General features: G+C 40.2%; 2 protein-coding genes across 6 annotated transcripts in view; one reads left to right on the forward strand and one right to left on the reverse strand.

Moving 5' to 3' along the window:
- The window catches only part of NF1 (neurofibromin 1), a 169411-nt gene that overhangs the window by 59413 nt on the left and 94373 nt on the right, over nt 1-15625 (reverse strand). The gene's annotated exons all lie outside the window — the stretch shown is intronic.
- OMG (oligodendrocyte myelin glycoprotein) lies at nt 318-13859 on the forward strand. Of its 3 annotated transcripts, none has more exons than XM_030536891.1 (2): nt 318-752; nt 11794-13859. In XM_030536891.1, the coding sequence occupies exon 2, from the start codon at nt 11801-11803 to the stop codon at nt 12470-12472; it is 672 nt and encodes a 223-aa protein (XP_030392751.1). In that variant the 5' UTR covers nt 318-752; nt 11794-11800; the 3' UTR covers nt 12473-13859. The 3 variants fall into 3 exon arrangements, with proteins under 3 accessions (XP_030392751.1, XP_030392749.1, XP_030392750.1); XM_030536889.1 differs by lacking the exon at nt 11794-13859 and adding an exon at nt 1525-3222 and having other exon boundaries at nt 354-752; XM_030536890.1 differs by lacking the exon at nt 318-752 and adding an exon at nt 10967-11034.

Here is a 15625-nt window from a genome sequence, read left to right on the forward strand (position 1 = left end):
TTAAGAATTTTAAATGCATGTATTATATAATGAAATTCAAAACGAATAGCATAAAGCTGTACATTGATTATTATGTTGATTGTTTGAGGGAAATTTAAATAAAGTCTCACTGAGGCTATTTGTAAAAATGCCAAACAGAACTATACTGTACATGATAGAATACACTGACAATCTCATTTTAGCAGTTGAAAATTAAATTTTATATATGCTTCCAACTTGAAAGTATTAAAGACTTGGGCAATATAGTTCAAGAAGGCTGAAGCAGAGGAAGCAAGAGTTTATTTGTAAAGACACTATTACAAAAGTGTAGATTAAAACGAAGGTACCAAGAACACAGCAGATATGAACAGCAGTTGTAAATAGGTTTTTAGGGGGAAATCAGCAATTAAGCAAAACTGAGCTATAGAAATTCTACTGGCTGTTTTGAGTAGTCAAACTAACAGGTTTTATTTTGATGGAGCCACATCTTGAAAAACATGCATGTAGAGAAGTTTAGTAACTCAATTAAAAACCTATTTTGTTGAGCATGCACCCCTTGCAATAAATTTGAGTCAGCACCTACAACCGCTCTGCAGTCTTCCAATGTAGTGCTGATCAGGTGGTTGCAGAGCCCCTGCTAACAGCAATATGATGCAGCTGGAGAGGAAAGCACAATCCACAGAGAGGAACTATAGCTATTCTCCAGAACAAGGCGACCTTTAAGCATAAATCTTTCAGAGAAATGATGCACTGATGCTGCAGAAGGGACTGTGGTAAGTGTGGGTTTTTTTGGTTTGTTTTAATTGCAAAAACCTACTGCAAAATTAGAGATACGGAAATAAGACTGAAAATACTGGTCTATAACAATTGCATGCACCAGAAATTTGCTGCAGTGACAGTCAGATTCCATTCTAACATTAATTCAGGTTTCAAATATACATGTTGGCTAGCTTTAAAGGGGAATAAAGTTATATAAAGGAAGAACATTACTAATGTCTGTTTTGGAATAGAGATGTGGAATCCAGATTTCAGGTTTCAAATGAGTTTGTAACAAATTATCTAGAGGAACTTCAACAAATTTCATTAGGACAAATACAGTGTGCGTGTATGTGTGTGTGTGTGTGGGATTGCTACATTACTGCAGAGATTTTTAAGGCAGATCCATTTGACAGCCATTTTTTCATCCATCTGTGTAAAAGAACACATTATTCCTAAAATAATATAGGCTTGAAATCACTAAAACACAAGGCAGACATTGTATAACATTTGGAATAGACTTGCATTTTAGAAAGAAAGCCTTCAATTGAGCTCAAGGGGGAAAGGGAGATGAAAAAATGAGTCTCATTTTGCCAGACACATGCCTGTAAATGGAGGGATGTTTTGTAAACAGTTATAAAAAGGACTATACCACAAAGGGTATTTTTAGAATTTTTTTTTTTTTACTCAATTTCTCCAGCAAGCCATCAGTGCAAAGATGACTCTTACAAATGCATTAAGTATATTATCTATATTATAAGGGTGTCACTTTGGTATATTTAATTTCAGGCAACAATGGAATACCAGATACCGAAAACACGTCCTTGTCTACTGGTCTTTCTGATTTTTATTCCCACTGTTCTGTGCATTTGTCCTTCTAAGTGTACGTGCTCAGGAAACAACAGAAACGTGGACTGTTCCGGCAGAAACTTGACTACACTGCCACAGGAACTTCAAGACAACATTACATACTTAAATTTGTCTTTTAATCACTTTGTTGATCTTGATCATCAACTGACCCGGTTCACCAATTTGAGGACCCTCGATATTTCAAATAATTGGCTCAAGAACATTCCTGCTTATCTGCCCAAGTCTCTATGGGAAATATATGCCACGGGTAACAATATTAAAGTTCTTCAGAAACTTGATACAGCTTACCAGTGGAATCTTAAAGTGCTTGACGTTTCCAGGAATATGGTAGAAAGAGCGGTACTTATCAATAATACATTGAGCAGCCTCAAGTTTCTCAATCTCAGTAGCAACAAACTTTGGACAGTTCCAACCAATATGCCCTACAACATAGAGACGGTGGATCTATCAAACAACTTCTTAACACAAATACTTCCAGGGACACTGGTGAGGCTGCTACACCTTACAAATATTTATCTGCACAACAACAAATTCACGTATATTCCTGACAAAGCTTTTGACTGGCTCTTTCAACTACAAGTCATAACACTTTTTAACAACCCATGGTCATGCAACGATAAGCAAAATATCCCTTACTTGCTTAAGTGGGTGAAGGAAACAGCAGCCATTGTGATAGGGTCTCCATGCCTCAATCAAACTATGTCTTGGACTAATGCCACACCACTTTTGTCTGCTCCCACAGTTACAGACACTAACCTCACAGGTATAGGAACAAAGGCAGCAGAAACAAATGGCTCTCCAATGGCAACTGACTCAATCCAAGTGACAAAAATACGTGAACAATTTCGAGCAAATGAAGTTACATTAAGTGCTACCTTAAGCCAAACTGTATTATTTACAAGCACAGATAGACCATTACTCCTCTATCCAGAAGTTTCGACTAATCAAAAAATTAGTTCGCATGAAGCAGCAGCGACACACTCTATCTACATTAAAAATTCAACTGATATGAACTCAAGCATGATGAGTTCAACAGGATCATCCACTACTCCCATGACCTTAAGTATTACCAGCAGAATGCTAACAAACTACTCTAAAATGCCTCCACAAAGCACAACCGTTACCTTAAGGAAAGAGGAGTCCACCACAAATATTTTTAACACTCACGCGCCCTCCAAAGCAAGCATTTGCGAGATGTGTTCATTCTATGTTGTAATGCTTAACATAGTGGTAATTCTGATTGGCTAAGGGCTTGTATTTTCTTCTGAAAATTAACACATTTACTCCAGTGAGAACTAGCTGGAGGAAAACCATCCAACTCTAAGAGTGAATCAAATACAAGAAATTCAGTTTTGAAATTGACTCTGCTCTAAAGAAAGTAACCATTCTAACAGAAAAAAGTGCACAATTAATGTCTTGATACTAAGCTGCTACTTATTTTAATGTCGTACTGAGTAAAACTAACCTATCAAATGCTTTGTTTTTATGAAATGTGCTTATTTTGTATTTACATTTTTAATTTTCCTTGCACAAAAATAAAACATCGGAATTTTATGTACTGGTTTTATGTATGTTTTGTCATTAAACATCCAGAAAAAATAAAAGGCCTGTAACAGATCTGCTTTTTTCTTGCTTGATTTGCCAATCACGATTCTTGTAATACAGCTGTGCTGATTCTCTAAGTTAAAGTGAAATGCAAAGGAGGGTGAGGGGGAATAAAGTAAACTAAACCTGTTTCACTAAGCAAAAAAGTTATTATTTGTGGAAATATGGTTGGCATGTATATGTCTTTACTTCAAAAATATGAAAGATATTTTAATATGAATGAAGAGCCACAGTTTTAAATGCAGGAATTAAAAATAAAATTATTTTGGTATTTACTGGATTGGGGAAAAAAACAAGGACGGCAGCATGGTCTAGTTGTTCAGAAGGAGAAGTGAGTGTTGAAGGAATGGTTTCTCTTCCTGGCTCTCTCTCTCTGGGCAAGTCACTTCACCTCCGTGCCTTCAATTCCCCAGACTGTAAAACGGGGATAATACACACCTACTATGACATTCTTGGATAACAAGCACAATAATCAGAGTGATTGCTAAATGTAATTTGTTTACATTTATTTCAAGCACATCTCTAGCAAACTAAAGCCATTTACTCCATTACACTTAAAGGAAAATCATTACATGAGTGGGTCATGATGTACCTTCATACTCATTTTGATCTGCAAAATGGACTGCAAGCAAATTTACCTATGCAAGATTACACAGCATGTGTCAATTACAGTAAATATCTGATGCTCAACTAATTAAATAGTAGAATGTACTTATTTGTCATTGAGACAAACCCTTGTGTTTTGAGAGCCATCAAGGCCAAGGCAGCACGAGATTTAAGAGGAACTGTCTAATCAATTTTGTCTTATGTGCCCACTTCCTTGTCTCAAGAGGATGAGCTCATAATTTAGCATGAGTATTATATTCTGCACACTTCTGAGCAGTTATACTTACACGCATGGTTCCACGTACTCTGCTGCACAGTAGAGCTAAATTGTGCAGCGAAGGTACTTGCTATATGCTATTGAAGGTCTGCAGCAATGCGAAATACAGAGAAAAACTATTGGAAAAAGTTTTACTGAATTTGTAACTAAGGCTCTGATTTTTTCATGGAGGTTGCGGAAGTCACAGAATCCGTGACTTCCAGCAACCTCCGTGAATCCAGCCCCAGAGGCTGGGAGCAGCAGTGTCCCCACGCCAGCTGCAGAGCGCCCTTGCCACCAAGTAGGGTACCCAGCAGCACCCGGCTGCCAGGGGCAGTCCCCCCTCCCACAGAGCTCTGAGTTGCCACAGAGGGGTGGGGAGGGGCAGAGTTCTGAGTGGCCCCATAGCTGCCCAGCCTCTGCAGGCGATGTGGGTACCCTGCAACTCAGCTCCCCATTATGTCATGGATATTAGTAAAAGTCAGGGACAGATCATGCGCTTCCATGAATTCTTCTTTATTGCCTCCGACCTGTCCGTGACTTTTACTAAAAATATCCATGACAAAATCTTAGCTTTATCTATCACGATCACTCAATATTTCAATATTACAAGCCTGTGTTAATGTTTGCCCACACATTTCAGGCAGTTGCTTAATTTCCAGCATGCCACAGGATTCAGCATGAGGATGCAACAAAAGCCAGGGGACCCCACTAGAATGTAGTTCAGCCTGCTATACTCACATTTGGCTGCTAGATGAGGGATATAGAACATTTACAACCCTCCTTTTAGCTACCTGGGAAGTGGAAGGAGGCAATGGAGAGAAGCACTGTGGGAATGAAGTTGGAAACGAAAGCCAGGCACTAGGGGATAGGGAGTAGCTGGGAGGGGCTTTCAGAAGTGCTGCAGGAGGCATAGCCCAGTTCCTTGAATTGAGGATATAGTTGGAAGCCACTGGTCTGCAGTGACTTTGTCAGAGAGGCTGGTCAGGGGAACTCCACATCAAGATTGCACACTGAAAACAGAACTGCCTCTGTCTCCTTTGTAGAAGAGGAAGAGGCTGGCAGGAAGCGGAGTTCTATCTGCTGTAAGTGCACATGCTCCAAGCCAGATGCTAAAGCAACAGAGGGCTGCAAATATTTCATGAATAACCATCTCTGCCTTGGAGCTGCTATCTAACCCCCCCGTTCCCTGTCCCCCTGAACCTCTGCCCTATCCAACCGCCCCTTTTTCTCTGTCCCCTGACTGCCCCCGCTCCTGAGAACCGCCCCCTGCTCCTTGTCCCCTGACTGCCCCCGGGGACCCCCTGCCCCTTATCCAAGCCCCCGGCCCTGTGGCTGAGGGGGAACAGCAGGTGTGGGGTCCGAGGCTAGTCTCCCAGGCCAAGACCTATGGGGCCATATGTAGCCTATGGGCTGTAGTTTGCCCACCTCTGCCTTAAGAGCTTACCATGTAACTTCAATGACTGCATAAAATCAGAGCCAACAGAAGCCTCTGACCAACCCTTCCTATCTGCCATTGAGGCTGATGTAACAGATTTATCCACTGGTGTCAATAGGCTTTGATCAAAATTTTACCTCAAGTCTACTCTCACATCATCAGGTGTATTCCACAGGACATTTAATAGATGGCACTGCCAGCAGCACAGTGATCCCAAGCATGCTGATGCATTAGATTAGTACCAATGGGGGAGAAAAAAAGAGACACCAACCATCCACCACTTCCTGAATCAGGTATTTCTTGGAAATCTCCCCTTCACATATACTGGTAAAAACCTGCGAAGCTTGTGAGATATGACAGAGGTCACAGAACAAGGCGAGATGACTGGACACACCTCAGCTGCAGTCAGAAGCATTCTCCTAAACTACATAGGCACTAAACTAGGTCAGATTACAAAGGATGAATATAGACAAACAACACAGGAATGCAGGGGCAAGATTAGAAAGGCAAAGGCACAAAATGAGCTCAAAACTAGCTATGGGAATAAAGGGAAACAAGAAGACTTTTTATCAATACATTAGAAGCAAGAGGAAGACCAAGGACAGGGTAGGTCCATTGCTCAGTGAGGAGGGAGAAACAGCAACAGGAAACTTGGAAATGGCAGAGATGCTTAATGACTTCTTTGTTTCGGTCTTCACCGAGAAGGCTGAAGGAATGTCTAAAATAGTGAATGCTTATGGGAAGGGGGTAGAGGTTTAGAAGATAAAATAAAAAAAGAGCAAGTAAAAAATCACTTAGAAAAGTTAGATGCCTGCAAGTCACCAGGGCCCGATGAAATGCATCCTAGAATACTCGAGTTAATAGAGGAGGTATCTGAGACTCTAGCTATTATCTTTGGAAAGTCATGGGAGACGGGAGAGATTCCAGAAGACTGGAATAGGGCAAATATAGCGTCCATCTATAAAAAGAGAAATAAAAACAACCCAGGAAACTACAGACCAGTTAGTTTAACTTCTGTGCCAGGGAAGATAATGGAGCAAGTAATTAAAGAAATCATCTGCAAACACTTGGAAGGTGGTAAGGTGATAGGGAATAGCCAGCATGGATTTGTAAAGAACAAATCATGTCAAACCAATCTGATAGCTTTCTTTGATAGAATAACGAGCCTTGTGGATAAGGGAGAAGCAGTGGATGTGGTATACCTAGACTTTAGTAAGGCATTTGATACCGTCTCGCAGCTTATCGATAAACTAGGCAAATACAATTTAGATGGGGCTACTATAAGGTGGGTGCATAACTGACTGGATAACGGTACTCAGAGAGTAGTTATTAATGGCTCCCAATCCTGCTGGAAAAGTATAACAAGTGGGGTTCCGCAGGGGTCTGTTTTGGGACCGGCTCTGATCAACATCTTCATCAACGACTTAGATGTTGGCATAGAGAGTACGCTTATTAAGTTTGCAGACGATACCAAACTGGGAGGGATTGCAACTGCTTTGGAGGACAGGGTCAAAATTCAAAATAATCTGGACAAATTGGAGAAATGGTCTGAGGTAAACCGGATGAAGTTCAATAAAGACAAATGCAAAGTGCTCCACTTAGGAAGGAACAATCAGTTTCACACATACAGAATGGGAAGAGACTGTCTAGGAAGGAGTATGGCAGAAAGAGATCTAGGGGTCATAGTGGACCACAAGCTTAATATGAGTCAACAGTGTGATACCGTTGCAAAAAAAGCAAACGTGATTCTGGGATGCATTAACAGGTGTGTTGTAAACAAGACACGAGAAGTCATTCTTCCGCTCTACTCTGCGCTGGTCAGGCCTCAACTGGAGTATTGTATCCAGTTCTGGGCACTGCATTTCAAGAAAGATGTGGAGAAATTGGAGAGGGTCCAGAGAAGAGCAACAAGAATGATTAAAGGTCTTGAGAACATGACCTATGAAGGAAGGCTGAAAGAATTGGGTTTGTTTAATTTGGAAAAGAGAAGACTGAGAGGGGACATGATAGCAGTTTTCAGGTATCTAAAAGGGTGTCATCAGGAGGAGGGAGAAAACTTGTTCACCTTAGCCTCTAATGATAGAGCAAGAAGCAATGGGCTTAAACTGCAGCAAGGGAGATTTAGGTTGGACATTAGGAAAAAGTTCCTAACTGTCAGGGTAGTTAAACACTGGAATAAATTGCCTAGGGAGGTTGTGGAACCTCCATCTCTGGAGATATTTAAGAGTACGTTAGATAAATGTTTATCAGGGATGGTCTAGACAGTATTTGGTCCTGCTATGAGGGCAGGGGACTGGATTCGATGACCTCTCGAGGTCCCTTCCAGTCCTAGAGTCTATGAATCTATGAATAACTCACTCTTGCTGCACAATTCATTGAATCATGTCAAGTTTTGTTGGGTGTGACCGAATGAATCATGGAAGCAACTCTGAAATGCTCTAAAGGTGTGTCCAATGAACACTTAGTTCATGTTCAGTAAATGCTAAATGCAGTCTAGAGAAAAATCCTCTTGTCCAGCATGTCCAGGACAACCAAAAACTTGGTTAGGGCAGGTAATTACTGCATACACAATGAGCTGCTATCTGGTTACCATATCTGAGATAAGGCTGGAGATGGAAACTGGCCTCCTGGGTTTTCATCTGGCATTTTGTGGTTTCCTCTTCATGCAGAGGGACAGGGGCTGAGGCAGGTGAGGAGCGGGTGCCAACAATATTAGCAATTAGTCACAGCTAAGAGGTAATCTGAAGCAGTCGTGAATATGTGGCAGTAGAGAATCCCTTTCCACCTATGATTTGAACAGTATGCAGCCCCCCTTTCACGTTACTGAAAAAAAAAAAACCACTCCCCAAATCTTAGGACCAGCCTTCTGTCTTAAACTAACCTACACTAGGTTTAAGTTAAGAGGTCCTCTGGTCAATAGGCTGCTTGCAGTAAAGCAAGCTGAAATCATAAGGCTGTGCCAGCACTGTTGCTGAGCAACTAGAATTCATAATGGATAACACATTTGCCTATTTACTCACTGCTCTAACAGCAAGTTATTTGCATTCAAGATAAATGTGAAGAAAATAAAGAAATAAATTAACATGAATGCAAATACACAGGATTACATACACTAGCTTCAGATTTTGTTCAGTACTGTATTTGCTTTAATTCCATTCTTTGATTAAATATTTTCATGCTTTTTTAAAAAAAGCACTTGTTGCCATGGTTACACACAAACATCACAAAGCCCTGACAAAAACCTATGTTTCAATTTGACTCTTCTGAGGGTGGACACAATGGAATCAGGTTTTGCTCTTCTTTAAATGGTAAAATCATTCCATCCAGATCAACCATAAGAAAATGTTCTTCATCAGGTGTAAAATTTTTCAGAATACTTATAGAACACAATACAGCATCATCTCCCTGTGTGCATAATGTTTTAATATTAGCTTCTTCCATGCATATGCTAACAATTTTGGATTTTTTAACTTAATTTCATTTCAGTACTTAAGCACTATGTCAGTTTGTGAATATTAATTGCTCGTCTTCAGCAGCAACCCTTTTCATTGTTACTCAGTAGTTACAGCTTGCAATTATGCATACTAGTACTGCCAGGCTGACACTTCAGACAAAACCAGCTGAAAATTAGCAATTGTAACAGACAAATGATTAAAAATTTGAAATATTACTTAGGAGACCAAATTCTACTGAAGGACAACAGGACATAAGCTCCTAAGTTACCTTTGAGAACAATGCTTTGGAAAATTTTATCCAAAATGTATGACAAACCATTATTGCCTCAAAGACACTTTGGCCACATTAGCAGGTCTTGCAACGCCACAAAGAGCAGCGCATTGGGGTAGCTATCCCAGAGTTCAAGTGGCTGCAACGTACTTTTCAAATGCAGGTGTGGGGTGGAGTACGACAGCGAGTGTGTTGTGCATATATGGGGGACACAGTGGGTTTTTGGGGTGCTAAGAGTGTGTCAACATGTTGTCTTGTAAGTTCAGACCACCCCCCAGGGCCAGCCTTAGGGAGATTCCCGATTCCCGGGAATCGGGCCCTGCACCCTCAACTGAAGTGCTGCTGGAAACAGCGGCAACCGATTGAGCTACCGCTGAATTGCCGCTGCTATCTTCAACGGCAGTTCTTTCGCACATCCTAAAGACAGCCCTGCCATCCCTCCCCCGCCTCCCTCTCTCACACATTAACATCAAGCACACTAATGGCTTGCTTTGTCCCGGAGCAGATAAGCATGCTGGCTGTCAGAAATGGAGCTTTGAAAGGGGATATCCACATTCCTACAGCCAATTCCAAAACAATGACAGGAGTTGCCAGTTGACTTAAGGGGATTGTGGGACGTTTCTGGAGGCCTATCAAAGCGCAGTAATGCAATATCTCATTCACACTTCAGCTGACACAACACAAGCATTATGCTTCTTCTGGAGGTGGATTAGCAGAAGTGCTCCAGCTGCTGAGTCCGGGCGCTCTAAGTGCCTTGCCAGTGTGGACGGGTCGGGAGTTAGGGCACCTGAGGCTCCTTTAATGCACATTAACTTGCAAGTGTAGCCATGCCCTTAGGCCAAGTTCTAATTTTTTGTATACATGCTGCCCATTGACTCCAAAGGATATGCAAAGGTGTAACAGTTGAATTTAGTGCTATTTCAAGGCATGGTCTTAACCCCTTGTCAAGATGGAACTCAAAAATTAATATGCGTTTATAAAAGTACAGTAATGATTTAGTAGAAAAACACCTTGTCGTGTGTGTAACACATCCAAACTTTGTAGAAAAATTCACCGTTGGGCTGAAAAGCAGTGTAAGAAAGATCAGCATATTTGTCCCCACTCTGCCAGAAAGTTACATGCCTGTAAAATTCGTTAACAATTTAGCAGGAACTCAGAGAACAGAGGATTTCCCCCAATTTTTTCCTGACACAGCTAGCAGTAAGAAACAGATTTGTTATATATTTGCAACATAATGTGAGCCTCATTCAAAAAATTAATTTATTTAGTCCCTTCCCATCATTAACACACTACATGTAAAGAGACACTATACCACCAAAAATGTACCTTAATTGCATGCTTGATTTTCTAAAATTCCTTTCCTATAACAAACTCTGGGCTGGTTATGCTCTCTTGCTTGACCTAAATAAGCAAGAAGTAGCCCATATTTCTACATAATAGTCCACCACATCCAGAAACTTCAGAGAACTCCTTGAATACTGCTGATTAGATTAAGGCATAAGTACATTCTTGGACATTTTTGAAGGGTTAAAATGCTTTCAGGGAATTATTTTACTTCCTTTAATCAATGCTGATTAGAATTTTTAAAAGAAGTTATTTACTTTGGGAAACAGAAATCCAATGAGACATAGGTAAACAACGAAACCAAGCCAGCTATTAGTTGGTTTTTGATTACATCATTATGAAGCGATACTTAAATACTAGGAAAGAAATTTAAAATTAGAGACAGTTTCAGAGTCAAAGGATATCTAGCAACTGAATTCATTTCTCCCTAAAGAGGATCTGAAACAATAAAAAGGTATGAAATTATACGATTTGCTAAGATTGTCTCAGCCTTCACTAAATGGTATTAATTGCTTAATTTTCACCTGGCTTGTGAACTTTACCTCAAGTATTTTGAGCTTGGAAACAGACAGCTCAAAGCTTGATGCCTTGATCTTTTATAAGGAATCATATTTTAGGCTGGCTAGTCGTACATGTGTTTTATGTAAATTCTGCTTACAGGTTGAGAACTTTCTGTGTTGATCTCAGAACCTTTTGTTAAAATGTAAAATAATTATACTCCATATTGAGTAAGTACATGTGCAGCTTATATTATTCTCTATTTTTTGACTTAATGTTTATACTAATTGATCTCATGTCTTTTTAGTAAATGCTTCTTTAAAAAAATTGCACAAAAAGGAAGTAAATTGGTTAAACTGAGTAAATGGGAGTCAAGTTTTCCAAAAGGCTAACATCTTTGCACTGTCTGCTAAATGTGATTAAGGAATCATGGCTGATGGGTTCAAGCAACTTTATTGCCCACTTTGCTTTATTCAGACCTGACAATCCTTATGTGCAACAAAAAAAGTCCATACAATGCAGTATGTTCAGGTAGGAAGGAGGAACTCTGATAGCAGTTGCAAACAGGATTCTCTTTATAGGCCAATGTTTTACTGTATGAGTACAGTTTATCAGGAGAGCAGTGAGCTAGATCAGTCTGCTGTTTACCAGAAAAACAAAAAAATTTTAACTTGAGATATTTCTTCCACATCTCCCCTACCCTGCTCCCAAATAGAAGCAAGATGCCATTCAAATCACACCTGGCTGTTCTTGTTCTCTGGCTATGTGAGCTCCATTTAATTGGCAGTGTAAACAATGACAAGATTGCCCTCGTTATCAAGAACAACAACAAGGATAAGAAAGCCCACACCATCAGCGATAAGATCACCCAGGACGAGACTGCCCCCCACACCCAGCCCACCTCCATCACCTGGCTGACCAGCAAGGACAAATCCCAGGGCCCAACCACCATCCACTCCACCAGCAACGACAAAGATAAGACAGTGTTCGTCAGCAATGACAAAGGTAACACAATCTCCACCACCCACCCCATCAGCAACGACAAAGATAACACAATCTCCATCACCCACCCCGCCAGCAATGACAAAGATAAGACAGCATTCACCAGCAACGACAAAGACAACACAATCTCCTTCACCCACTCCACCAGCAATGACAAAGACAAGACAGCATTCACCAGCAACGACAAAGACAACACAGTCTCCACCACCCACCCCACCAGCAACGACAAAGTCTTCACCACCCAGCCCAACACGGATAATGCTCGATCAACCAGAAAACTTCCAAAGAAGTCGACATTGAAAGGTGATACAACTTCTCATCCTGGAGGCTCAGCTGCTACAATCCCTTCAGTGTTTACTATTGCATCACTGATATGTGTTCTTTTGCTGTAAATTTAATGCCTCTTCTACTTTTCCACATGTAATCACTGACAACAATGTCATTACGCTAAGAAGCCAACTCTTCTCGGCACCACTTTACCAAGACGGGGGCATTTTCATCCTTTCAGTAGGCTCTGCAACCTTTTCAGATTAATTCTTAAATTATGTGATATTATGCCGCATGCAACTCTTTGTTAACGTGTTTTCCTAGCCACTCCAGTTCTGTTTTCACCCCACTGTCAGCTTCATTACCCACCAGTGCTTAGTTTATCACTACCCCCCCAGCATGCTATGTAGGTACCAAGATTTTCCTAGACTATGACTATTAAAGCTGTGGGATTCTCAGGGAGTTGGGTTATGGGGTATTTGCTCCTTATATGTGGTTTTCTGCTTTTAACCCAAGCCATGTGGAGTGAGCTGTGATAATAGGGTGATGGGTTCTATATAAATGCCTGATGTTCTTATTGGTATCATGTCTGAAAGATGGTTCACCTAAAACTATTTAACTTCTATATATACACACAATAGTGCAGATTTAATATATTTTATTTATAACATGGCATTATCTAGTTTTTAAAACAATTTTTCTAAATAGTTTTATGTTATTCACAGGAATTAAAAATAAGTTGAGGTTGTCCAGTTAGAAGCAACATTCCACTATTACCTGCATTATTTTAAACGGGGGGGCGCGAGAGGGGGAGAGGAAGAGAGGGGAATCTCAACAAAATTCTTTAAAGGCTACTACAGATTCTTCAAAAATTGATAGGCGTTAAATACCACAATGGACAGAAGCATGATAGTAAAAGTAACATCTACATAGAGCAGAGAGCTATTTGTTACATTACTTTCGTTTCAAGGAACTTTAAACACAACACCAAAATAAATAAATTTTTAAATAATAAAGCAGCATTTACAATGGTAGGTACTAATTCTACAAATGAAGGAACTATACAAAGGAGAGGAAAGGCAAATTATTTTCTTGGATTCATGCTTGGGTACTGCCTGGAGTGTGCCTGCATTCAGCATGCTCTCTTGGCAAACAAGAGAAAAGCCTGTCTCTCTCCTGAAAGGCTTTTCACATCAGACAAGTCAGTTGATTTACTTGTATTAAACATGACCATTCAAAATTAATCTGTTCACATCTGTACTCAAATATTCGGGACTGAGTAATTAAGATACTCTAAAATGAAGCCTTAACAAAAAGGCAGTACAACAAATACCGTAGCTATGCCTTGTAAAATTGTTAACCTTTTTGTATTAAGGAAAGACATGCCAATTTAAAATCCCTTGCAGTTCTATTTAGCGGTCAAGCTCTTAAAATTCTGTTAAAATGTTTTAAGGTGCAATTTTTTAAGTTGTTCGCCATATTGCTATGTCACAATTACAATATGCCTCTATTCTGCAGTTAAAATAAAACAGTTTTGTTCATATAATCAAACAGCCAACATCCTACATAGCTGGTCTCTGTACAATTTTTGGTTTTAAATTTTACATTTTCAATATCTAAGCACTCTCAATTACATATTTCCTGAAAAGTCTGTTCTCCCATATTAGCTCTCCCAAGCATCAATCATGGTTCTAGCAGCACTTCGGTCGTCAAAATCCTCTAATTTTCTTACCAAGCTCACCCTTTTTCCATTCCTGTCTAGAGAGAATAGAATTGTACATGCTTCCATTTATCATGTATAGCCTTCTTTGTAACCCATGATAGATTCTTCCTTCTTCATTTGCTGCTCAGCAAGCAGAATGTGTGTGTGGGGTGAACCATGTAATCCAACCTAATGAGGCTCAAAATGCTCAGCTTTTTAATAGTCCTGTTCTTCGTTTTTGAAAATTCTCATTTGTGGAACTGTTCACACAAGACAACTTCCACAGACAAACAGGACAAAAACTGGTCCAAAGTCAAGAAAAAGGATCAACAATGTCAATGCTAGTTCCCATGAACAAAACCGGTTCCCATGAACACGACGCCAATTCTTAAATATGCAGCCGAGCACCAACCTAGGCAGCCTTTTAAGACTCCATAGTGGTTAAAACATAACCTCTAGCTCAGACACACAGATGGAGAACCCACAGTAAGTCTCTCAGCTGAATCTCTTGTTGCCAACAGGAAGGGCACACATTGCTTAGAGAATAAAAGGTGACTATTTGTTGGGCTGGGAAAGGAGGTATTTCGTGGAGGAGAGGTCAGAAATGGGGGCAAGTCTTGGGGAGGAAGAAACTTATTCTTAAACAAGTGAGGACATACACAAAGGTTCAGTTAAACAACAAAACCTGTGTCTCAGTCCATCACCATTTTATTGGAGCACACCACAGAACTAAGCACACAGAAAGATCTTTATTCCTCTAGTTTACAGGGACTAGATTTGTGCATTTGATTTTTATTGGTGTTACTGTGGGAAGGCTGGGCTGAAGGAGTGGGTTCTGTGTAGTCCTCTGAAGGAACTGAGGTTTGTGGTCATCCTGACCTCTCAACACAGAATGTGTGACCCAAAACCCAAGAAAACTGTGCCTATGAAACAAATCACGTGGGGCTGACAGTTCCACTATACTTGTGCAACGGAGCTGTCCCAGGAAGTCATGACCATGAGAGACCAAGTGGTTCCTCAGATAACTTGGGCCAATCTTGCATACAAAATTAGAGAGAACTGAAAATTTCAATATGACCTCATATTCAATATCAGAACTCTCTCCAATACTTTACCCTTCCTATTTGTACCTTGATCTTTGGCTCCCATTAGCATCCTTATAGAAAAGCAGCACAACATAAGAAAAGATCAATATCCATTTTTGCAATCTCACGTTGTATTTAATATCCAGTTTTATTCACTAAAGAGCAAACAAAACACAGGTAATTAGAGAGTTGTTTCTTGATTTTCAATCTATCGGCCAAAGGAAGGACAGCAAGCCAGTTTTAGAAAAATAAGTCTAAGCTTTCACTTGAACTCTGACTCACAATGTTTCAGCTGACCAGTTTTGAAAAGGATCCAGTTATGATAGTGACTGTCCTTCCAATCCCTTCCCATTCTGGCCTTCCCAATAGGCTCCATCCCTCTCTGAGAGATGCCTCACTGAACATTAAGAGTCATCCACAACTACATGAAAGTTCACAATATTTCATCCTGTCCCTCCAATTTCATGAGCATTATATTTTTATTTATAAAA

This window comes from Gopherus evgoodei, chromosome 17 (assembly GCF_007399415.2).
Source record: "Gopherus evgoodei ecotype Sinaloan lineage chromosome 17, rGopEvg1_v1.p, whole genome shotgun sequence".
NCBI classification, from domain to species: Eukaryota; Metazoa; Chordata; order Testudines; family Testudinidae; genus Gopherus; species Gopherus evgoodei.

Bases quoted from the DNA above. Each gene is read 5' to 3' on its own strand.
- OMG (XM_030536889.1), top strand. From the start codon at position 1,531: ATGGAATACCAGATACCGAAAACACGTCCTTGTCTACTGGTCTTTCTG.